Below are 25,832 nucleotides of genomic sequence, written 5' to 3' on the forward strand. Positions count from 1 at the left end.
ATGTGTATTTAATGCTGTAAAGTTTCCTGTCACACTTGTCTTTCCTGGGTCCTGTACATGCTGATGTGTGCTTCCCCATCCTTTTATATGTGTGCGTATTCGGTAGGGTGTTTGTTTTGCTTTGTGAGCCAACCCCAAACACTTTAAAAGTGAGCCAACCCCCTTCACGCTTACTGCTCCGTTTGGCCTCAGTTCCCTGAAATTAATGTTTTGGATGTACAGTACACATTTGCATCTGTATCTGTCTGTCTTTATTTATGTTCACCTCTCTCATACACACAACAGAGAGTCTGGCCCCTTGTGTTTTATTTGCTTTTACTCTTTTGATATTTAGGAAGTTTTTTGCCTCTTATTTTCACCTTTATGCTAATACCTTTGTGTAGTATCCTTGGTTTCTTCTTTTTGAACACTGACAGTTGGCTCCGTACAGTGTGTAATATTGCAGTTAGCTGCTGACCTGTCTCCCCTGCCCTCCCCTACCTTGTTAGTCATTGTTCTCTGCTATGTGTCTTATAGCCATCACTTGCTGTGTCTTTTCTGTCATCATGGACCCTTCGTGTACGTGTAGAAACATGTAATTCTACAAGTACATACATGTTACTTGTTTAACACCAGCCTTCTTGCCTTTGCCTCTCTAGTCCTGGTGGCCTCCCGAGCTCATTCTGTAGTGGATTCTCCACTAATTTCCTGGTTGCCGTACTTCTCTGTTCATGCACATTCATAACGTTTGTTGCGACCTTTACCTTTAAGACTGGGTTTATCTAAATGATAAATCCTTGACTCACTTGAGTATGTTAACTATGTCACCTGAACCCATTCCATTCCTGGCCTGTGATTCCTCCTACAGAACTGCTGTCAGGTCTTTGTGTCTTTCTCACGTTATGGACGTGCAGTCTTAGAGTAAGCGGGAGCGTGACCGTCAGGAGGTGCTCGGTGGGTCTGTCATTCAGGCAAGGCAGCAGGTTGGAGGCAAGCCGTCAGAGCACGCCTGCGGGGCGTCGGTGGAATGCAGAGGGTGGCCGCTACGCCCTCGTGCCTTCCCGGCTCTCTCTCATGGAGTCTGCAGCTGCTGTGGCTGGACTTCTTACGTGGCCCTTCTCCAAGAGAGCTCCCTCTGGAACCTCTGGAAGACGGTGTTCCCCTCGTCAAGTTGCATGGGGGTGTCCACTGCTTCTCCCGCTGGCAGAGCCGTGGGGCTGCCTGGGCCGCTGTCCACCTTGGTCTTCAGTATCCCATCCTACCATCTGCCTGCTGCTGCCTTCATGCATCATGTCTGCATCAGATTCCTTAAGCATGTCACATGAGATGTTTAGGACAGAAGTGCTAATGCTAAAACCAGACAGGTTTTGCATTTTTTTTTAACTTAAAAAAATTGGACCTTTTTTTTAATATCTTTTTTGCGAGAGAGGCTAATAATACACTGATGCAAAAGTGACTTTATATCAGGAAAACAAACGTGAACATTTGGCCAGCAGGAGAAAGTAATATAACCCTGACCCTTTGTGGGTAATGTGAGGATAAAAAGCTAAGTTTAATAGGTGACCGACATACAACTGAAAACAGTAACCTGGGACTGTTAGAGCAGAGACTGTGGCCCTGCTGGGAGAGAAGTTTCTTTCACTGAGAGAAACGCCCATGGAAGTCAGCTTCGCAGTCAGTTACTGGTGACTGTGTCTGAGGGGTTCCTCTGTTTTGTTTTTTGGTAAAATGATCACATTTTGTTTGTAATGTTTACTTTGGCATGTTAAATATTTCATTTCGCTGAGTTTTTCTTCCCAGAGTCTCCTCTGTTTGTATGGGAGAATTGATAGCCCATATGTGCTTTCAAGAGCAATACCAACTGAAGTAATTTAAGAAGATAGAGAATTGTATTAGTTTTCTAGGGTTGCCATACTGAAAACCCAGTGGTATAAGACAACAGAAATTTTTTCCTTGCAGTGTGGAGGCCAGAAGTCCGAAATGCAGGTGTCAGCAGGGGTGGTCCCTTCTGGAGGCTCTTTGGGAGAATTTCTAGCTTCTGGGGTTGCCAGCAATGCTCGCTGTCCTTCAGCTCCAGTCTCTGCCTCTGCTGTCACTCGGCTGTTGTCCCTTGGCTGCTGTCACCCGCCATCCCCCGTGTCTCTCCTGTGTGGCCTCTCCCCATATAAGGTTTAGGGCCCATCTGGTTCATCCAGGATGATTTTGTCTTGAGATCCTTCATGTAATTATATCTGCAAAGACCTTCATATTCACAAGTTCCAGGGGTTAGGACTTAGACATATTTGAGGGGGCCACTATTTAACCCAAGGCAGTAATAAATATTTCTGGTTTAGTACAGTTTTTAAGATTCTGATTTCAAGCAATTGGGTGGGGATGGATGCTGCAGTTTCCCCTCCTATGCAAAATCCTAGAAATGATTAAAAAAAGGTATATATTATCTTAAATACTGTAAATATACATTGTACTTGAGAGAAAATGGGGGGCACAACTCTCAGTGTCTTGGTGCACCCGAAAGGGTAAGGAGTCTGTGAGACATGCTTGCATGGTCTGTAGCCGAAGGGCTTCCCGGTGGGGAGAGTGTGGGGTGGGGATAGTGTGGGATGGTATTGCCAAGGAGGTGGCTGCAGCAGGGGGCTCCTCCCAGGGACATCCACGGGGTATTTACTTGAGAAATGCAGTAGGAGCGACCGACAGAACACGTGCTGGGCATCCCTCCCTCCCCCAGGCCGTGGAGGTATCTGACGCCAGCACCGAGCAGTGATGTGGTCAGGGCAGCACTATAGGTGGCCGGGGTGCCCGCAGTTCCAGACCTGGGATACACACGGGCCAACAGCACAGCCTACCTATTCCCCATCTCTCCCTGAGGGCCAGGCAGGGGCACCCAGGCAGCAGTGCCTGCCCATCCCCCAGCTGGGGGTTAGTCCAGGAGGAGTCCCTGCCCTCTGGGCACCTTTAAGAGACATTGGATGCTGATGGGAACGCCCCGGAGAACTCATCCATGACGAAACACTAATTACACAGATCACGGCAGGACTAAGTATCATCCTGAGACATTTACACCTGAAATGATAGCCGGTCTGGGATTTATGTCAAAATAATTGAAGTGAGTCCCCGGCCAAAAAATGGGTGGAGAGAGAGATGAGGTTAGATGGGTCATGAGTTGATGATCGTTGAATGATGAATTGCCACCCAGAATGGAGGGGAGGGTAGTAATGAGGTTAATTCCTTGTCTCTTACAGGCAGCTCAAAACAGAGGTATGTGCCTGGGTTTTTTGTTTTGGTTTGGTTTGAATTATAAAATTAGCAACCAGAACAAGTGAAGATAGAAATAATGAAAATTTACCCAGTTCTCAGGCGTGAGATTGGCAAGGGAGACTTTTCATTTTATACTTGGTTTTGTTTTTTTTTATTAGCACAAATTACCTTTATAAATATTAAAATGTAAATCATTCACAAATGTTGGTAATTTTTCTTACTAATTACAAAACTTCGGTGACTTGTCTTACAACATTACAGTTACGAACTGCCGATTAACCATTTTCAAACCCAGAGGTTTACCCTCCCTTGTCTTATTTCCTAGAATTGGGTGGAAATGATTGGAAGGTGATAGCCCATCACAGAGTATTGTGCTGACCCGAGAAAGGTCTGGGGATGAAGCTTAAGACCATGTTATGTGACTCTTGAGAAAAATGTCACCAGTTGTCTAATGGGTCATCACTAGGGTGAGGATCCTAAGGTGGGAAAAGGTGAGGTCACCCTTGGACAGTGTTAAAAGCTGCAGGCTGACTTCAAGGCGTGAGTTAGGAGAAGAGAGTAACTTCTTTTCTTGGCCCTTGGTTATTTCTGTCAGGAGATTTTTTTTTTAATTGAAGTATAGTTGATTTACAATACTGTGTTAGCTTCAGGTGTACAGCAGACTGATTCAGTTACACATATATCCGTACGTATCCTTTTTCTAATTATTTTCCACTATATGTTATTACAAGATAGTGAATACAGTTCCCTATGCTATACAGTAGGTCCTTGCTGTTTACCTGTATGTCAGGAGATGTTTTTGATGGTTCTTCTCCATATGTATCCTTGTCTTGGTTGGAAATGGACGTGGGGTGTGGGGAAGCCATGCACCTTTGGTGGGTTTATCAGAAAAACATTCCTGAGAGAGAGGGTGACGGGGTGCTGGTGGAGTGCCGAGCGGTGGGCGTGGAGGGCTGAGAGTGTCGTCTTCGTAAGTCAACACGGTTGAAATGTATAGATTTCTGTGCTTCCTTCCTGTACGTCTGTCCCCGGGCCTGTTGCCTCCCTTCAGACGGCCCAGCCCTCCCAGGGCAGAGTCAGGGCAGAGCACACGTGGGCGCTTGCCCAGTGCCCCTTGCTTGCCTGGGCCTAGCCGGACACGGCTCCCTCTCCCAGGAGATACCGGGCAGCTCCCTCCTCTCCTGGTGCCTGGTTTCCTTTCTGTGATGCTTTTTCTGGAGAGCAGTGTACTTCTGCTTTCCCTTGATGCCTTTGTGATTGTAGTTGCAAAAGCTGTTCACATTTGAAATCTTTTACCTTCAGTGTTTGAATCAATGACAACGAACCAATGTGAGATACAGCCAGGATCAACCCATTTCTATGAATTGGTATTATTTAACGCCTGCCACTGAATGTTAAGTTGTTTGTTTTTTCTAAATGCACTTTCGCTTGTCTTCATGATTTACGACTATTGCCAGTGTTCTTTAAGTCTATTCTGATGGTGATAAATGGATTCATTTGGGAAAATCAGCTGTTTTGATTAAAAGTGAATACAGGTTAGTGGAAGGAGCTTGTGTACAATTTTCTTGTCAAAGAGTGGCGACGAGGCAGCCAGCAGGGTTACTCCCTCGGCTTTGAGTATCAGTCCCTGGCCCTCCGCTAGCCAGCTCGTCTCCACAGAGCCCCTGCTTGCTGTCAGACTGAAAACAATCCAGCTGTGAGTGTGCTGAAAATAAAAATTGTGTGCGTCTTCAGTTTTGAGGGGGTGGACTGCTTTTTGCATAGTCTTATTTATTTTTTACTACAAGGAAGAAATTTTTTTAAAAAAATGTGTTCAAGTTGTTTAGTTATCACCTTATGATTTTATTTTATCCAAAAGAAAAAAATGGGAAAGCTTTGAATTAGATGTATTTAAGTGGAAAAAAGAAATGTTTTACTTCATCTGGCTTCAGTTAAGCGCCTTAACAGGTAGCATTAGTTGGTTGATGCTTTAGTAAAGAAATACAGTAGTAGTTCCAGTTAAGTCTTTGGAAGTATGGGGACAAAGAGAAGTGTTGAGTTTACTCAGCACTGGGTCAGGGATATAGCAAATCATTAGTATTAGGTATCATGTTGTCACATTAACTTTTTTCCAGAGTATAAACTATAAAACTATAAGTTTTAAAGTCTGAAAGTACCTTGGTTGGGCATTTCAAAATCCTTAGGCGATTCTAAAACTTGTGCATCACTTCCTGATACAGGATTCTGATAAGAACCAGGATAAATCTCAGGTTTCTCAAAACAAGCAAAAAACGTAGACATGGGGCTTCCCTGGTGGCGCAGTGGTTGGGAGTCCGCCTGCCAATGCAGGGGACACGGGTTCGTGCCCCGGTCTGGGAAGATCCCACATGCCGCGGAGCGGCTGGGCCCGTGAGCCATGGCCGCTGAGCCTGCGCGTCCGGAGCCTGTGCTCCGCAACGGGAGAGGCCACAACAGTGAGAAGCCCGCGTACCGCAAAAAACAAACAAAAAAACGTAGACACTAGCCTTGTAATTTCAAACCTGTGATTTGTTGCTTTGAAAATTAAGGATTGCTTTCAGAATTTAATATGATTTTTATTCTGGGCTCCTGAATTGCAAACGAAATATTTCTTTTTTCTTTTTAACAAAAGAAAATCCAGATGAAGAAACCCCTGTAAAAATATTTTAATAAAATGTATCTTTATTTCAGTATCTTAAATAGTGAAGATGAAGAAATATTCAATAATGAAGAGCATGAATATGCATCCAAAAAAAGGAAAAAGGACCATTTTAGAAATGACAAAAATACTCAGTGTAAGAACATTTTCATTAATAATTTCATATTTACTTGTTGAATATGTTGATAAATGGAATTGCATTGACAGTGCTGTCTTATGACGTAAATGCTGATACAGTTATATACGTAGCAGCACTGTATCCACAGTTGCCCACTGACTTAGTGGTCACATATTTGCAGCTCAGCCATTTAGTTGAGTAAGTCATTAGTAAGATTTGCTACAATGAAACCAAAGACAGGAAAACCTACAAAACAGCCTCTGTGTCTGAATGTTGAATAGCAGTCCTGAATTCAGGTCCATTCACTCCCAAGCAGTGAGGCCGAACCTTAGGGACCTTGACATTGGGCTTTGGTGCAGGAGACGCTGCTGGTTCAGAGCAGAAGGTAGACATGGTCAAAACTGGAGCCATGCAGGCGGGACGGGGATGGGGAGGCTCTGAAAGGGCCCCTGTGCAGATGCCCAGACTTGAGTCCCTGAGACCCTGTTAGTGAATTCAGTCGTGCGCCCTCTGGAGGCCGCCGTGGACAACGTACTCGTGATCCTCAAAGCTCTGGGATGTGAGTTACTTGGAAAGTGTATTTAAATGGAACACCATACGGGGCCATGAAAGAGGAAGAGAACTTTTATTAGGGTGTATACCAAATGTACTTTTATAACCATTTGTGTTTGGATATGACTGCAGTCACTTGGTGACACTATTTTCTTCCAAGTTACCTAGACGTGGTACTGTCATAAATCATCTTTCACGTAAAGATGTTTCAGTACCTCTTAAACTGATATTAGGAAACAAAGCAATTCTGGTTGCATTTAGCCAAGTCAAAGCATCTCTTATCTATATGATGTCAGATAATTTTGTTAGCATGTGCCACTGTTGAAGTTCCTTAAAATCTTCATTTTGTAATGATTCACCAGCTTTTAAAAACAAAGTTAATTTTTATTCTAGGTTTTTATCGTGAAAAATGGATCTATGTCCATAAAGAAAGCACAAGAGAAGTAAGTATTCTATTATAAATAAGAGTATGTTTTGTATTGTTACTGTTGAATGTATGATGTTACATTAAATTGTTTCTTTTGCAATATCACACCTGTGTCCACATTCTAAGAGGTGAAAGCATAAGAGGGTCTTGAGACAGTGTTTCGTGTGTGTGGTGTATGTCAGTGCCCCGTACGAATCTGAATCAGCGGAGGGCTGTTTCAGAAGAAGTATGGACCCCCAGGTACTTTGATATTTCCTCCCCTGCCCTCCCCAAAAGCTGTACATAGTGAGCCTCTGGTACTTGTAGGGCTGTGTCTTGGCTCTCCTGTGTTTTGGGTTGGTGAGAACAGTTTGTAAACCCCTCATTTATTTTGTAGAGTGGTAGCTAAGGTGCTGGTAGTTTAAGCTGGAATCTGCGAAGAGCAGTTGAGCCCTGCCCGCCTTTCTTTTGCAAAAGGTCTGTTCGCCTCAACTCTGCATGTTTCCTTTTTCTCTTAGTATCTGGAGAAGCTTGCTTCCATCTGTTGTCTGAGAAACTCTGCATTGGCCTTATTTTGCAACAATGGGGGAAAGTATTCAGGGAGCGGTTGTTTAGCATGTATTATGTTAGCGTAAGTTAAGGGTTCCAGAAGTGTTAATAGTGGGTGTTCTGAAACCAGCCCAGCTTCCTAGAAGCTTAAGGATTAGATTCTGAGATAGAACATTTATCCGACCTATTTGGCGATGGTTAACATTGTTAATGGGTATGAAACCACTCTAACCCGTAACATACACTCCAGTACACCATTGGAAGGTGTTTGGCAAATCTGACCTAGTTTGAGCTTATGAAGGACTGTTAGACACTTGGACTTCCCTGGTGGTGCAGTGGTTAAGAATCCACCTGCCAATGCAGGGGACACAGGTTCTAGCCCTGGTCCGGGAAAATCCCACATGCCACGGAGCAACTAAGCCCGTGCACTACAACTACTGAGCCTGTACTCTAGACCGCGAGCCACGACTGCTGAGCCTGCGTGCCACAACTACTGAAGCCTGTGCTCTGCATCAAGAGAAGCCACCGCAATGAGAAGCCCTTGCACTGCAACAAAGAGTAGCCCCTGCTCGCTGCAACTAGAGAGAGCCCGCACGCAGCAATGAAGACCCAGTGCAGCCAAAAATAAATAAATAAAATAAATAAATTTATTTTTAAAAAAAAGAAAGAAAGACTGTTAGACATTTCATTTGCTGGGTGTCACCACACTGATTACAGAACAGAGGTCCAGCTTCGGCTGCACACACGGCAGAGGGGGAACTTGCGGTGAGTCTGCGGAGTGTTGCATGGGTCCTGGGAACCGGCACAGGCAGGCACAGGAAAGGGCCAGGACTCGGAGCTGGTCCCATCTCTCTCCGCATCACATCACGCCTTTGGTCTTCTCACCTGGGGCCCACCAGGTGTTTGCTGCTTGGGTGCTTCAAACGTGTGATTTTATTTTCCCCCAAAGAAGAGGCTGTTGTGAGATGGGGGACTGCCTGGAAGGAACACCAGTGTTTGGAATTCTGTTCACTGAGAAAGAGAATAGTTACTGGCTGTGATTGATTTCAGGTTGTGATTGATACCCAGTTAATCTTGGCTTCCTCCACAGCTCCCAGGAAAATATTTTGTACTTAGTGGATATTCAGTAAAAATACATAATGAATGTTTTAAATAAGTGTATCTTGTTGGCTTGTACACACATTGAGAGTGTTGTTGGGATTTGGGTGTAAAACCAAATCAGCCCTCACGGTGCGTCTTCTGTCAGAGACTAAGGATTTCCCCTCCAGCTCCCCCTCTGGCCCCTCTCCTGTCCTCTGAAATGTGAGGTGTGTTTGTCACCTCATGTTTTCTGTGATTATTCCCCACTTTATCTATACCCACAACTCTGCATTGAAGATCTCTTTATGTTCTAAGTATTCCAGTACAGAAGATCGAGTTTAAAATGTCTTCTGAAACCTGGGGTAGAGATCTGTACAAACCAGTATGGAATATAGGGCATATCACTGCCCACGGTCACGTCCCGTCACCTCTAGCCCTTTGCACCCACACGCTGGTATTCAGAACCCCACCCCACTCAGGTGCCTCTCGGCCTTGATCCTGAGCGGCTGGGCGTATGTCCAGGCCTGCAGGCACACAGGACTCCCCGCAGAGGAATCGAATTCCAACGTGTAGTTTATAGCAGATGCTTCTTCATAGTGGCCAAGCATGATTTATGTATTTGTAGTTGCACAGCCTAGAATATATCCAGTTATTTTATGATTTTAGGCTTAATTTTGTCCTCCCCAAAATGCATGCCAACAAAGGAAATTGACAAATATTTAATCAATATTTATCCTTGTCATTAAGTGGTGTAGAAATGTCAATGCGTAGTGTCTTGATTATATATAAATGACTTAAATTTAGCATTGTTTTAATTTTACTCTATTTTCAGCTAAATATGGAATAGATCATAATAAAAACGAATATCCTTTGCCAAAATTAAAAAAGAAATTGCGCAGACTAATTCACGTTAACTGTTAGCTCATTTTGACTCATGACTCATTTGACAGATTTTCACTTGTGTCTGTTTTTCCAGAGACACGGCTACTGCACTTTGGGAGAAGCTTTTAACCGCTTAGACTTCTTCAGTGCGGTTCAGGATGCCCGGAGGTTCACTTATGTGGCCAGAGTGAGTATTTTATTTCAGAGTCACTTGATGACACTTTGGAGCGACTGCGTTTTGAGGATTATCATGTGAAATATTTAAGATGCTTTTGACAGCTGCGTACAGTTGTGCTTGTTCGCTGGTAGAGAACCCCCGGGGGCGGGCAGTCGGGCGAGGCTCCGGGCTGGCCCTAGGGCTTCTGCAGGCTCCCGCAGGGGCAGGGGCACACTCCCCGCCCGTCGCGCTGTCGGAGATGCAAAGAGGAGGCAGAAGGTATCCTGGGAATCCTTACCTGGTGGTTTCACATGCATTTTCTACTTTGTGTTTTTCACGGAGTATGATCCCTGCTTAATAGAGGGACAGTGGGCTAACAGAAAGAAGGAAATTTATACCGAATGGAACTCCACAGAAGCCTTATTGTGTTAATAACATGTTTTTAGAGGAAATTTTTGTCTTGGCCTACATTCAGAAAAGAAAGGATCTTGCCATATATTCCATTTACTGTCTGCTTTTATTTGCCTAACAAACTTATTCACCTTCTTACTATTATAGGCAAAGAGTAAGCGATGGGTCATGAAGCTGTTGATTTTGGATTTTTAATGGTGCTGTGAGACTCTGGAAAGATATTCCTTGTAATGCCTGCTAGGCATTTGGAAGTGCTACCGGAAGGACAGAAAACTGGGTGGTTAAATGATTTTAAGCCCGAGTGTTTGGTTTGGTTCCCGTCAGAGTTTGCCGGGCATCCATGTGACCAGCACCTGGGGTTCCTAGCCACGTGCTCCCTGCAGCGTCACCAGGTGGGGGCTGTGTGGAGGCCGTAGTCCCTCCGAGGGTTTGAGTTCTCCCAGGTGCCTGCGCACCAGACAGGGGCCTCCACCAGCTACCTCTTCCCTCCAGGCGACCGAACTGGAATTTGACTCCACTTTGTAGAAATGCCAAGATTTGAGTATCCAGGAAAACGTGTGTCAGCAGAGAGGTCTGTTACACAGTAAGCGTTTACCCACGTGCTTTTTGATAGTTCAGATCATGCTTAGTTGTCTAATACCAGCCACTCTGGACCGCGACCCACACAAGGGATTTTACTCGTGGGGGCGTGAGAGAGACTCTGGGGCAGGACGGAGACGCGGGAGGGAGGACGGAGACGCGGGAGGGAGGACCGAGCCTCCTGGTTTCAGTGCCGGGCTTTCTGCTCATCTTGCTGGTCCAGGCCCTTGGTTTGCTGACCAGAGAAGGTCTGAGCATTCTGTGCTCTGTGTCCTACTGAACCTGGTCAGCTGAACAGCCTTGGGATCTTTGTTTTGTCCACATGCTGATCTCTTTTTCACTGAGGAGCCTTTCTTCAGACGTTGTCCTCATCCTAGACAGTAGTACCTGGCAGATCGTAGACTTTCTCTGCTGGTTCTTTTGTAGTATGTGTAAAAAAATACGTAACTAAAAAGTAAAATGTGTGGTGTGTCCACGTGCTAACGCGTGAGGTGGCGTTTCCCTGCATCGCCTCTAGAAGTGGCTGCCGGGGCTGGTGGCTTTGGCAGCCGCTGAGGCTGCTATGCGAGGCCCGCCAGCACCACTGGGCCCTCCCACACGGCTGGCCTCTCTCTGTGGCACTTCCGTGATGGCCAAGCGCTCCCGCCAGGTGGGGCCTCCCCATCAGGGGTCCTTGCCTCCTCAGCCTCCTCCTGCCCCTGCTTCCTGCTCCTTCAAACCCTTCCCGAGGCCGGTTACCTTCCCAAACTGATCTGCTTATGTCTGCCTTCTCCGAAAGACAAAGACAAATGAAGCCAGCTGTCAGTGACTCTGTGATTGGATCCATGTGCCGTGGCCATGGTGTGCTGTCCCCTGCCCTAGTGACTCTGTGTGATCGGGTCCACGTGCCGTGGCCATGGCGCGCTGTCCCCTGCCCTAGTGACTCTCTGTGATCGGGTCCACATGCTGTACTGTCTCTTCTCCCTTCCCTTTCCTCCTGTTGCCTCCCCAGCAGGCCTGATGCCCCCACTTGCTTTCTTTTGATCGTGCTCTGTGCCTCACCTCTGGGTGACATGTCCCTCTGCACTTGCTGCCACCTTGTCTGTGGGGGTGGGTGGGATCCCCTCTCGCTCAGCACCCTGCCACTGGGGTGGAAACACTGCTTTGCGGGTCTGTTAGTGCATCATTGTGCGGTCAGTACCCCTGAATCGCACTGAATTGTAGTTGGCCTCAGTGGCTGGAGTGGTGTCCTTGGCACCTCTCTGCTGCTTTCATGTTTACACCACACTTACCAGGACAGTGAGGATCTCTTGCAGTTCTTCTCAACAAGACAATTTCCCATAACTTGTGCTGTGTTGTCCAGATGGCCACTCCTTAATATTAGAAGAGCAATGGTTTTGAAATGACTGATGAAAGAGTTTCCTTACATTTCGGATGGCATGCAGTAATATTTCCTCTAAGAATTTATATGAAAAAAATTAGTATTAATATTTTATATGAAGTCCCTTTGTTTATCTAAAATTAGCATTTTAAACTGAGGCTAATCTATAATTACTACATAGTTTCGGAATAAAATTTAGTATTAGAGTTTAGTGTTCAGTATAAATTGTTTTAGTTGTCAAAATAAAAATAAGTAGTTTGGAATGGAAGTTTAGTCTTTATTCTCCTATACTTTGGCAGGCATGGAAATTTGACGTCTTCTAATTACACAAATCCAAATTAAATTGTCTCTTGCACATCCTGTATATGAAATAAGCCACTTTTGGTGTTGTCTGTTTAAAAATATTTGAAACATCTTCATACCTAGGTTACTTTTGCAATTTTTCAGAATTTTAGTCTGATTTTGAGAAATAAACATTGTTTTTCCAAGCTGCATTCACTCAACTTTTTTTTTTTTTTTTTTTTTTGTGGTACGCGGGCCTCTCACTGCTGTGGCCTCTCCCGTCGCGGAGCACAGGCTCCGGACGCGTAGGCTCAGCGGCCACGGCCCACGGGCCCAGCCGCTCCGCGGCACGTGGGATCCTCCTGGACCGGGGCACGAACCCGCGTCCCCTGCGTTGGCAGGCGGACTCTCAACCACTGCGCCACCAGGGAAGCCCCTCACTCAACTTTTTAAAGGAGAATAGAGAACTAATTCCATGTGCCATGTTCCTCAGAACATGGCACCTAATTTAGGGTCACTGTTGAATCACATAGGCAGTGCCTGCCGGCGCTGGTGGGAATCGTAAGGAAACCTGTAAACATGGGGTTGTGAGCTGCCCCCTCCGCACTGTGGTGGGATGGATGAGTGCGTGGTCTCTCACACGCTCCTCGTGCATTCGGCCTGTTCTTAAACCTCATTCACGTTACATTTTGTCCATCTGGCCACGGATAAGTCCAAACACCACTTCTTCCTCTGGGCTAACACGTGTGTAAACACACACACCGCCTGCGCCGCTGAGCTTCGTCCGCACGCTTGTAAACAGTCGTGTTCTTCACCACCATTCAGCAGAATTTGTGTTACAAATGTAATGCTGTATATTTAGTTTCAGACTAGTTGGTAGTCAGCGATATGGCTATTATGTTAAACTGCTGTTAAAACTATCTTGTAATTCACAAAAAAATGCTTATTTATAGATTGAGAATGTTGTCTTGGCCGGCTACTGAAAAGCCCTTAGCATAATTTATTGAACTATTAAACTTATTTCCAGAAAATCAATAAAAACTGGTCTTTACTCACTAGTAATTTTTCTCTCCTTAACTGATTATTTGCAGTTATTATTTTATAATATGTGCTGAGAAACTTCCTTATTGGGGGAAAAAAAATGACAGTCAAGATGCAGTTTAGATTTGGCCCTGGTGAGTGGACAGTTCTTAATATCTGGTCCGTAATTGAGCTTACTTCTCATTCATACCCTTTATATGTAATGTGTAAGTAAATTAAAAGCATTTTTGGTCAGTTTTAGGACCTTACTTTCATTAAGATAAATCAAAGACTTAAATTTGGTGGAATTTTGAAAATTTTAAGTAGAAAAATTAACCAAAGACTTGGAATTATTAGCACATATTTAGTTATTTCGCTGCAAAGGGAGATTTATAGCAGAGTTGGTATTTTAAAAGGCCTTTGAAGTGGGCTTCTAGCTCCGTGTCATGATTGGAGGCTGAGTGTCAGCATCTTTACCTCCTGTCTAGTAGTTGGTGTCCCCTGGTCTGAGGTGGGAGGGATGAGAATGTTGGTGCCCACATTGCTGAGCACCCTTAGGAGAGATGCACGGTCCCATCCTGTGAGGTTGACTTGTCTTTCCAAACTAACAGTGTCAGGGAATCTTCTAATTCACATTCCAGCCATAGACCTCGTCACATCTGTCAGCGATACACATTGAAGTTTCAGCAGTGCAGAGAGGTGGCGTCTGTCCGTAGTGTCAGTGCACACCCGGAAACTGGGCAGCCCCTCAGTGCCAGCCCTTCCTGGGGGAGAGTTGTATTATGTCTCTCTGTGGGGCGTGTAGGTCATGCATGGTGGCTCCCTGGAGTCCGAGGCCCCCCAGCACTGCGGGGACAGCAGCTGCGGGTCCCCTGGGAGAGACGGGGCGGGCTCAAGGAGAGCATGCACTGGAAGGGTCGGCACTGGGGGCGATGGCCAAAGAGGCTGTCAGGAAACTCCCTGAGAGCAGCACAGGGTAGCAGTTGAAATGTATAAACATGCCGGGTGTGCTGTGCTTCCTAAAGTAGGTTCCTCTTAGGGGAAAAACTCTCAGAATCGTTACGTTTATGTACCTTTATTTGGGTTATTTGGAAAATGAGTTTATACTTCATTCCCTGCCTGTGGTCAATGAGCTTTGCTGCCATCTGTGACACATTATTCACTTTATTTGGCTTGTAAATAGTGACTTTTTTTTTACCTTGGTTACCTTAACTTCCTCACATTAACTTCCCTATAATTGGAATGTGTTACTCACTGACAGTTGGGTTTCTCTGAGCTTTATTTGAAGCCTGGTCACAGGAGCATCAGGTTTTATCTGTGACAGTAACTCAGCCTCTTGACGGCCCTTCCAGCTCACCCAAGGCTCCTCCCTGAGCTCGGGGAAGCCGCGCCCAGCGGCGGGCCATCCTGCGCGTCGCCCAGGGAGCAGCGCGAGGTGTCGGGTGCTGGCTGTGTGTGCTGCACCGTCGTATTCGTAGTGTTAGGAGAGTTGAACTCTGTAGCTTAATTATTAAAATATTTGTTGAGAAACATTTTAACAGACTTAATACTCACTGCTAGCATTCACGGCCTGTTTAGAGAATAGCTGCTGGCTGGCAGGGCAGGATCTGTGAAGTTTAATAATTGATCAGGCCTTTCCAGCGGTGCTGGTGAACCTGTCGTCTGTGACGTATTTAAGTCCCTTCTTGTACTCGGGGTCATACAGAAAGAATCTACTAACCCTGTAGTCACAGTAGGGGATCAGGAAATATTAATAAATACAGGGTGTGCTTAGGGTGTAACAGATGCACTTATTAGGGTGCTTACGAGAAGTTGGTCATGGAAGATTCATGTTTATACAAGGTGGGATCACACAGAATAGTATTTCTCCATTCAAAACATTTCACTAAAGGGGTAGGACTTTCCAGAAGCACGTATGATATTCTGAAAGGATATTTCAACAACTTTATGACTTAGAAGGAAGTTTGGCAGTGGAAACCGGATTTCTAAGAGGGATTGTTGGGTAGGGGTAGGGGATTAAGAGGAACAAACCACTGTGTATAAAATAAACAGGCTACAAGAATATATTGTGCAGCACAGGGAATGCAGCCAATAGTTTATAATAACTGTAAATGGAGTATAAGCTTTAAAATTGCCAGGCACTGTGTTGTGCACCTGAAACTTATACAAATGAATAAAGTAAAAGGATTGTTGAGTGACTTGGCCAGGAGGATGCAGCAGGGCCGATTTTGTGGTTTTGCGCTGTGGCTCTTGAAGTGAAGGGCGCCAGGGACCAACGGTCGGGCTTGGAGGCCCCATGGACGCCAGGGGAGCTCTGAAAGGCCACAGCGAGTGCAGCCCCTCTGCAGCTCAGCCCGGCCCCCAGGGACTGCCTGCGTTTTGTCACAGACGTGTACGTGCAGGATCCCACCCCGAAGAGCCAGAGACGAGGGTGTCGGTGTGAGCGGGAAGAGGGGCAGCGAAAAGTTCTGGTGACAGGAGGCAAAGGGGCCGAGTGCGGATGCGCCCCTTGATCTCAGTGGACAGACCCTGAGTTCTCGCTGTCCTTCGAGATGGCACACCTCTCATCACTTTCTTTCCAGTTTTGTCCTGTGTCAGGATTAACTGCGGGAGGTGGCGGTCAGAACGGGGCCCGGCCTCGGGCCGGGGAGTCGGGCGGCTGAGTGGTGGGCCCGGCCCTGCTCCAGGCGTACACAGGCCATACCGGGAGACTCGACGGCTCACAGAGCACCCTCCCTGCTTCTTCACTTCTGATCCTCTGCCAGCTCGATGGGATGCCGACCTGAGCCACAGAGGGGTTCACATCTTGCTCATGGGTTGCCTGCGTGAAAAGTTTAGTGGTAGAGTTTTGCTTAAGTCTTTTCACTGTTCCACATTCCTATATTAGAGGAATTATCATGTTTTTGAGGAATTACTTCTAAATAGCGAGTCTGCGGGCCTGAACAGTGTCCCCCAAGGTTCACGTCCACCTGGAGCCTCAGAACGTGACCTTATTTGGAAGCGGGGTCTTTGCACATGTAATCAGTTAGGATGATGTCCTGCTGGAGTGGGAAGGGCCCTAAACCGATGACTGTGTCCTTAAGAGAAGAGGGAACAGAGACACAGTCACAGGGAGAAGCCATGTGAAGAGATTGGCCCAGGGGCTTCACAACACTAGGAGCTGAGTGAGGCAAGGAGGTCCCCTCCCTGGGCCACAACGTAACAGGGCCCTGCCGACACTGGGGTCTGGACCTGCGACCTCAGAACCCTGAGAGTGGTGGCCGCTGACATACCCCACGCGGCGTGGGGCTGCCTCACGGCAGCCGCGGAAACCATGCAGAAGGGCCGTTACTTCTCCCCTGGGGTGCCGTGTGCTTTTCTCCTTGAGAGGAGAGGTCATGCTTGTTCATGTTTTGTCTTCTGCGAAGGACCAAGCATACTTCTTTACGCGATAGTCAGATATTCTCACACCATCTCACTTTGAACATGTGGAAAATGAGCCTGTGTTAACGGTGGGTTAGACGACATGATTGCAAACTAGTCAGTGAAAAAATTACAAAGAGCAGAACCCGGGAGGCCTTCCGTTTTCTGGCACAGGTTGGAAGGAGACCCTGCTGCCACCTGAGTGCGTATGAGAACACATTTTGCTGATGAATCGTTGAAACCGACTGATGGTGAAAAGAGCAGGGGGCCTCAGAGCAGACGGTTGTCGCGCACGTGGGTCTCCTGCAGACTTGCCGCTGGCCCGCACACCCGGAACCCAGGCCGCGTCGGAAGGCTCCATGGGGAGGGCTGTCCCTCTGCCACTGAGGTCCCCCAGGAGGTGCCCGTCATAGCGACTCTGGGTGAAAATGTACCTGATGCACCTCCTCCGTGTTAGTGACACCCTTTCCTTCTGTTCGAGGTAAGGGATTGGTGGTGGTGGGGTGTCATTTGGGCCCCTTGCCTGTCCGTCAGGTAGGACAGGTTGGGCCTCCTCACCGCAGGGCACCAGGTGCAGTGTGTGCAGGGCCGGGGCCACTCGGGTATTCACGTGACCTCTGCCCTTGAGCTGGGGAGCTGGTCTGCCCATCTTTACACGCCTCCTTAGGTCCTGGGACTCTGGCCCCAGGAGTTTGTTTCCCAACACTCCTCAATCTTTGGACGTGAACTCCTGTTTCCCAAGTGCTTCCTGGGTCCTTTAAATAGTGGAATCATGAAAACAAGGGAAAGGACGTCTCCAGCTGGACCGTCTGGTTATGTGAAGATGTTTAGCTTCTTCCTGATCTCTGCCAAGGACCACGTGGCATGAACAGTTCACGAGGAGACAGGAGGGGGGAGACCATGGTCGTGGACGAGCTTCCAGGGACCCACGAGGCAGCAGCAGGGCCAGGGGGTGGAGGGGCCGGACCTCTGTGTTGGGTTGTGTCTTGTTTTCTCAGTTTACTGACCAGGGATCTCTTCTTCCACGACACCTAACGGGGTTTGTATCTGCCCCGAGGCTGCCATGACGAGTTCGTGGTGGGATCATAACAAGCTCTTGAACGTGCTCAGCTCAGGAGCGCTTGCTACGCTTGACTGACCTTTTGAGGGTGGCTTAGATGGAAGGACAGCAGCCATGCAGGTCCAGCTCTGTCCCCAGATTCAGGGAGGAGAAGCGGGCAAGATGTGCCTCAGGTCACAGGCGCTCCTGACAGCAGAGATGCGTGTATTAAAGGTCTTCTTTGTCTTGATACTATAGCGTTCTCCTCTCGTGGAAAGCAGTGACTTCCTGACACGCGTGGAGACATTTTAAAACAGTGGCCTTTTGAGTTCAGGGCGACTGTTGAGAGGGACCATCCGTAGAATCTCTGACCTGAGCCTTTGTGTGCCACGTTGCAGTGTCTTGGGTCACAGCCCAGCTTGGTCCCTGTCACATGCCCACTCCCTGGGCACCCCCACACACACATACCCCCAGCACCTGGAATAGACCTGGAGCTGCTCCACTCGCAGTGAGGGGACGGATGAGCAGGTTGTCCTGTGAGTTGTTCTGGTGATTTTTTCCATGGTAAACATTCTGCACAAATTCTACCTGAATATGAACTGGCTCGTAAGAGACTAAAATAATTAATTTGCCAGTCGTTTTACTGAACCTACAGGCACCTCCTCTTTTCAAGAAAACTGGTATTTAGAAATGGAGGAAGTTCCTTATTAGAAAACAAATTCTTCACAAAAGGAATGCCCTCTGAGTTCCTTAGCACAAAAAGATATGTTTACATTTTATTTTTTTAAAAACGTCCTTCTTGTTGATTCAAGAATTGGTATAGGCTACTTACTCCAGGAGTTTCTCTAATTTTTTCCTTTAAAAAGCGTTGGATTAAAGTAAGCTAGCAAAATATGTAACTGCTCCTAAGAACAAGATTCATGAAGGAGAAGAGACCACGTGGGACCTCCCAGGGATGCCTGCTTCCAGTCAAAGGAAACACTACTGGACACTAACTGGACAGTTTGGCCTCAAGAGAATTAAATTAGATGCTGTAGCTCTGATGTTTTATGGGATGTGTGTGTGCAGCCAGCAGGAGTGTGCTGATTAGATGGCATGTCCTCTGGAAATTTGAAATGTCACTAGCACAGAGTCTGCAAGTGTCCAGTACCATCTTCATTTTTCTTTAACTTCCCGCATATTTATGCTGCCAACAATGTAACTTGTAGAATGTGACCAAACGCAAGAACTAAGAATTCTTTTAATAAAACTGAAATTATAGATTGTGTAACAATTCAATTCATAGAAGATAACAGTTTTTCCTTCTGCCAGTATTAGAAGTCAGTGACTAGGATGAGAGTCAAATGAGGTGTTAATTCCCACGGAGGGTAGACAAGAGGGACAGTCCGAAAAGAGGTCACTTCTCACAGGCCGTCTGCCCGAGCTGGTCCCCCAGATGGGACCCTTGTTCTCGACGCAGCCTGCGTTCGCCCTGCATGAGATACCCTCATCCCTGGGGGAGGAACGGGGCCACGGACCTTGGGAGAACCTGATGAAAGCTCCTGACACTTCCCAGAGAGTTACAACAACGTGGACGCAGAGTCTGCGAACAAGCCTGCGTGCTGGCACTGCTCCGGCTTTGTGAACATCTAGGTGAGAATCTGCTATTGCAGAGTTTAGGTCTCATTCCTTTTTCATTAAATACAGTAAAACTGAGAAGACTTTTAAAATCAGGTAATCAACTTGCACATCGCTGAAGCCTGTGGAAGCTGTTCGCTGCGTCCTGACACGCGTGAGGTGCACGGGACGCAGGTGGCAAGAGTTTGCAGTGTTTCAGTCCTGAATCCGGTCCCTGTTACTGTGTGACTTTGGGGTCATTTTCCTCATCTCTGGGCCTCAGTTCTCGCTGTGCAGCGTGATAATACAGTACGTCTTCTAGGGGTGTTGTAAGAATTAGGCAGTCATGTCCAGCCCTTCCGGTAGGCGCCTCGGTAATAACGGGTCAGTGTGGAAATCTGTGTGAAGCCAGGAGTGAAGACGGCATGGCCCCCGGCCTCTGCCCATTGAGGGTGCCCTGTGCTGCACGAAAGAGCGACCTGAACATGAAACCGTCACCCTCTGTCCTTCCCTCACACCCACGCTGTCATCCTGACCACGTAACACGTGCACTTGGGCATTCCAGACGTGCCTGGGAGCTCAGATAGCTGAGGTTTTCCGTACTTTTATTTAATTCTAGCTTTAGTATATTATCATCAGAGAGTTCGGCCTGTACGATCTCTGTTTTTTTGAAATGCGTTAAATTTTCCTTTGTGGCCATTTTCATAGTTAATTTTTGTAAATATTCTATTGACACATAAGAAAAATGCAGATTCTCTATTTGAAGGATATAAGTTTTTCTGCTTATTTATTAAACAAGGTTTGGCGGTTATATTATTTAATTCCTCCACATCCTTACTTGTTTAGAATTGTTAAATTTGAAAAGACGTATAAAAATCTCCCACAATATTTGTATTTTTGACAAATTCTCTTTAGGTTTCCAACAGATTTTGTTTTATATATCTAGCTGAATAGGGGCTAATGTGTGGTTATATCTTCTTTGTAAATTGTCTTCTGGGGGCTTCCCTGGTGGCGCAGTGGTTAAGAACCCACCTGCCAATTCAGGGGACACGGGTTCAAGCCCTGGTCTGGGAAGATCCCACGTGCTGTGGAGCAACTAAGCCTGTGCGCCACAACTACTGAGCCTGCGCTCTAGAGCCCGTGAGCTACAACTACTGAGCCCATGTGCCACAACTACTGAAACCCATGCACCTAGAACCCATGCTCCGCAACAAAGAGAAGCCACCGCAATGAGAAGCCCCGCTCGCCACAACTAGAGAAAGCCCACACGCAGCAACCAAGACCCAAAGCAGCCAAAAAAAAAAAAAAAAATTGTCTTCTGCACTTTTATGTTAATTACCATTTTAACCTAAGATTTCACTGTCATCTATTAACATGGTCACTCTTGTGTTTGCACATCCCACTGTGGTGGTTTTTCTGGTGGGTGCCCTGTGGATAACTAGCTAACCCACCATGCCAACCCCACGCCTTCTGCTAGTGAGTTCAGCCTTTTTCTAAAGGATTTTTTTACGTGGTATTAGAAAACTGTAGTTTTTGTTGATCATAGGAGGGGGTGGTTGGAATACTTACTTCCTTTTGTGACAGAATATCCATTCTCAGACTAAGACCTGGTGTCAGGGGTCCTCCTCACTTCGAAACTACTGAGGACCCCAAAGAAATTTGCTTATGTGGGTTTTGTCTATTAATATTTACCATATGGAAGTTAAAATAAGTTTTAAAAAAATTTCTCTATTTAAAAATAAAGAGTGCCTGTGTCCTCCTGTGCCCATCTTCGCAGCGTCTGCGATGGTGGAAGATGGTGCGTTCTCAGGGCTGGATTCAGCGTGTGCAGCATCCTCGTGGGGCACCGGGACCCTGCACTGCACACGAGCGAGGCGGCAGTGGTACCAGGGAAGTAGCTTAGATCTGGGGTCCCGGGGGTCCCTGGACGGCTCTCTGAGGGCCGCGGCCCACGGGCTCCGCACTCATTTTTCTTTGCGGAGCAGGAGAGGCATGTATTTGCATATTCTGGTCTGTTTCTCTCAGATCCTGAGGGTCTTGAGAGCAGGGAGCCTGTCAGGGAAGGTTGGTTGTTACTCACTGCCCAGGGCCGGTGGCTCGGTCTGTGCTGGGAGCCCCACCCCTTCCGGCTGTAGTTAGCAGTGAAGCTGGCCCCAGGTCTCTAAGTTGGTTGTAAACACAGGCGGGGAAAGGGTCTGAGTCAGTTAAAGTGGTGCTGATTGTGATGCTGGTCGAACAAGGAAGACGGAAGGTGCTAACATTTTGCTTTGTGACCACCTAGAGGGGTGGGACAGGGAGGGTGGGAGGGAGACGCAAGAGGGAGGAGATATGGGGACATATGTACATGTATAGCTGATTCACTTTGTTATACAGCAGAAACTGGCGCACCATTGTAAAGCAATTATACTCCAATAAAGATGTTAAAAAAAAAAAAAAAGATTGAGGAGCCGGACTGACCTTGTAGCCTTGGGCTTCTCAGGTGTTCTCTGGCCAGGGCTCTGGAGTGTTGTTTCTGTGTTCACTGCAGCATAGGACACTTTTATGTAAATATACTGGAAGTTGCAGAATGATTTTTTTCCCAACAATCATCATGTGATTGTCATATTTGTAATTTTTTTTAACTTCCACGGTCAACATGGCAATTTAAGTATGTGAGTTAGCATTTTCTTTTCTCCCTCTGGAAACTCACAGAGGCAGCTAGGAGGATTGGAAAGGAGGGATGAAAAATTCCTTTTTCAGAGAAATAGGCAGATGTAATTCACAGATTCTAAAATCTGTTTAAGGCTTACCCACAGTGGTTCAGATGCCTAAGAACTAAGAAACAGTATGGGCAGAAACAGTATGGGAAGAAGTGAATGGATGTGTCCAGGTGGGGAGGACTTGGCAGAGGTAGCCCTGGACCACACCAGAGACACGCGTGGCCCAGGGCGAGGCCCCGCGTGGGAGGCGGAAATTACAGGACGTGAGGGGACGCGGGGAAGCGGCTGACACAGGACTCCTGAGACCCAGTTTGTACAGAGGTGGCCCGTGGGTTCACCGAAGACTGATACGGATGAGCCGTGTTTGTGACAACCAGCTCTCCCCGGAGCAGCTGAGGGGAGGGGACAGCACTGGGGCAGAGAAGCGGGAAGGCTGTCCCGTCCTTCCCAGGCCTTCCCTGCCGGCTGCCGTGCTGGCATCGCGTGCAGGAGCCTGGGAGGCACGCCAGGCAGCAGCTGCGGGAGGGAGGGGCAGTGCCATGCATGTCAGGCGGGAGGCCGGAGGGACAGACGTGATGTGAGGCCGTTGGGGAAGGTCCGGCTCAGCTCGTGTGAGTCTGGGACATTCAGAGGAAAGGGCACAGCAGGATGCTGGGTGGACCCCCAAAGATGTGCCGTCGTGGGGAGGGTGTCACGGCCTGCGGCCTGCGCTCTCCTTCCCTGTCACTTGGGGGCGTTTCCCTTCAGAGGTGATGCTCACCTGTAACTCCCCCCACCCTCCCACCCCACAGCTGTTGCAGCTGATCGCAAAGTCCCAGCTGACCTCGCTGAGCGGTGTGGCCCAGAAGAACTACTTCAACGTTCTGGATAAAATCGTTCAAAAAGGTAAGGTGATGACTGATATTTTTAATAATCTAAATCTTAATTAGAAATTCGGTGCAAGGAGATTGGATTTTTCTTTTATTTCCCCCCAGTATTAATGGTGTCAAATAATGTGATGGTGTCAGGGCAAGGGCAAGGGCTCGGGTTGGCTGCTCAGTTCTTGGTGTTGCTATTGTTGTTCTTTAAAAGGTGCTTTTGCATACAGAAGAACATATTGTAATGAGAAAGACAATTTTGTTTGTTTTGGGGCCACACTGCGTGGCATGTGGGATCTTAGTTCCCCGATTAGGGATCAGACCCGTGCCCCCTGCAGTGGAAGCGCGGCGTCTTAACCGCTGGACCACCAGGGAAGTCCCAGAGAAAGGTAATTAATCCCTGAGTTTTAAAAAGACACTTACTGTTTCATGGGTAACTAGTCACAGCTCACCTTAGCTGTACAGTGTTTCTATAATTAGCAAGGTTGTGACTTAGTTCTTAGGCATCGGCTAAGCCTGTCATTTTAATTTAATGTTTGTCCTGATTAGTGGCCAGTAATAAATGGAACTTTGAGTTTATGCATATATATGCCATTTTAAATATCCATTCTCATGATTAAGTATAAAAGAAAACAGAGACTGACAGGTTTAAAGGCAAAACTGTAGACTCAACCAAAAATACACTATCAGACAATATTTTGAAGTTTTAAAATCTCATCCTACTTGTGATATCTCAGAAATGATGCCACTTTGGAGTTGCAGTGAAATTAGATCATAATTTTTTATTGTGGTTAAATATACATAAAATTTACCATCGTAACCACTCTTAAGTGCACAGCTCAGTGGCGTTAAGTACATTCACATCATTGTGCAACGATGGCCACCATCATCTGCAGAGCTCACCTTGCAGAGCTGACACTCTGTCCCCATAAACACCAACCAGCACGACCCTCCCCCCACTGCCCAGCCCCTGGCGCCCACCATCTACTTTCTGTCTCTATGAATTTGACTATTCTAAGGGCCTCATATAAGGAGAATCACACAATACTTGTTCATTTGTGGCTGGTTCTTATCATAAGGGCTTCAAGTTTCATCTACGTTGTAGCACGTGTCAGAATTTCCTTCCTGTTTAAGGCTGAGTAATATTCCATTGTGTGTATGTATCACACTCTGTATATCTGTGTTATCTGTTAATGGGCCCTTGGGCTGTGAAAGCAGGTCATTCTTAACAGCGGGGGTTGACTGTATCAGTGCATTGTTTTTGTTTTTGTTTGTTCCAGTTCTCGATGACCACCAAAACCCTCGCCTAATCAAAGATCTTCTCCAAGACCTAAGCTCTACCCTTTGCATTCTAATTAGAGGAGTGGGGAAGTCCGTTCTGGTGGGAAATATCAACATTTGGGTTTGCCGGTTAGAAACTATTCTCAACTGGCAACAGCAGCTACAGAATCTTCAGATGACTGAGGTATGCATTTCTTGGCCTACAAGTGAGTACGCTCTGTTTTTCTGTTACAAACACTGTTGTTACTTCTAAGCGTATGTGAAAGACTATTACAGCTTTTCCAAAGGTTTTTTTCCTTTACATTTCATAAATATTAAACTGTTTTAAGATGGATTAAGACCAGAAGACCCTTTAATGGGTTATAGGTGCCATTGGAAAGACGGTGGGGATGGTAATTATTAAAAAGAGCTGATCCTGTGGGTGATGAGGTGGTGAATTGATTTACCTTTATAGGAGATTAGGTATTTCAGGCTAAAATAACGTTCAATGGATTAAGGCTAAATCGTATAGTAGTGACTCTGTTCATCTGCTGTTGCTTCTCTAGGGTTGATGTGTTGTACGCTGCATGGTGTGTGTACATGTGTTTGTAGTTCAGAAGGAGCATGCAGATCACTCCAGTTGTTCTGATGCTTTTTGTTTATTCTGGTAACTAGTTTCATCAAGAAAAATGTTGACCCTATTGACTAAAGTAAGTGTTTTAGGTTGTGTTTTATTTATCTCTGGTTGCTTTCAAAGGTGGCGTTGGAACACTGTAACTTTGGGCCATTTATTTGCTACCTAGATGTGGGATTTACAAAGAGCAGTGATTCCCTAATTAAGGCCCTGCAGTTACAAGGGACGATCTAACATCCAGTGTCCAGGCGGCCTTGGTGTGAGTGCCGCACAGACCCCACCTCGTTCCCACGGGCAGAGGCTTGTGCTGTGAGGGCCACACGCATCTGGGGCGTGTCTGCTATCCAGGCCTTGATAGACGTGGCCAGGTGCCACTGTCCCCTGGTAGCTGATCGTGGTGACGCCTCGTCAGCTGGCGAACTCGGGGAGTGTGGGTGTCAGCAGTCGGGATCCCCAGGGAAGGGAATGCTTGTCGCGCAGGTCCAGGCAGGGCCGCTGCTGGGCGCTATCTGGAGAGAAGTGGGGAGGAAGGAGGGGCGGGCGGCCTTCCCGTCGCCTGGGCCTCAGACGTCAGTGTGAGTGCCGCGCTCCTGCGCCTTCTCGCTGGAGTAAGCGCGCGCGTCCTCCCAGCAGGTGGACAGCGGCCTGACGCTCAGCGACCTTCCCGTGCACATGCTCAGCAACATCCTGTACAGGTTCTCGGATGGGTGGGACATCGTCACTCTGGGTCAGGTGACCCCGACGCTGTCCGCGCTTAGCGAGGACCGGCGGCTGTGGAAGAAGCTCTGCCAGTACCACTTCGGCGAGAAGCAGGTGAGCATGGGCTCCGGCCCCAGCGGCCAGGCCTGGCCACTTCGGGGAATGGGCTAGAATCACTTACGGGAAAGCTTGTTCTTCATGTTGAGAAAGAGCTGTGATTCTAAGCACAGCCCAGAACAGAGAAGCAGAACAAGAGCAGGTTCTTCCTGTCGAGGACGTGCCCCTCGTCTTTCCCGCAACTCGAGGCCCCTCTCCGGGTGGTGTGTCACCTCTGGGATCATGGGTGGCCACCCGCTCCCC

General features: G+C 47.2%; 1 protein-coding gene across 9 annotated transcripts in view; it reads left to right on the forward strand.

Moving 5' to 3' along the window:
- Nucleotides 1-25,832, forward strand: part of FBXO25 (F-box protein 25) — a 63,133-nt gene that overhangs the window by 17,872 nt on the left and 19,429 nt on the right. For 6 of the 9 annotated variants that reach the window (XR_004478050.2, XR_004478052.2, XM_033409284.2 and 3 more), the window contains 6 exons: nucleotides 5,923-6,026; nucleotides 6,954-7,003; nucleotides 9,572-9,664; nucleotides 22,814-22,907; nucleotides 24,160-24,344; nucleotides 25,404-25,586. Coding sequence is in view for 7 of the 9 variants with exons in the window: in XM_033409284.2 (XP_033265175.1) it covers nucleotides 5,923-6,026; nucleotides 6,954-7,003; nucleotides 9,572-9,664; nucleotides 22,814-22,907; nucleotides 24,160-24,344; nucleotides 25,404-25,586 (709 nt within the window). In the remaining 2 variants the exon portion in view is untranslated. The remainder of the gene's footprint in view (nucleotides 1-5,922; nucleotides 6,027-6,953; nucleotides 7,004-9,571; nucleotides 9,665-22,813; nucleotides 22,908-24,159; nucleotides 24,345-25,403; nucleotides 25,587-25,832) is intronic. The other 3 variants (XM_033409283.2, XM_033409287.2, XM_049704311.1) reach the window with 2 other exon arrangements.

This window comes from Orcinus orca, chromosome 21 (assembly GCF_937001465.1).
Source record: "Orcinus orca chromosome 21, mOrcOrc1.1, whole genome shotgun sequence".
NCBI classification, from domain to species: Eukaryota; Metazoa; Chordata; class Mammalia; order Artiodactyla; family Delphinidae; genus Orcinus; species Orcinus orca.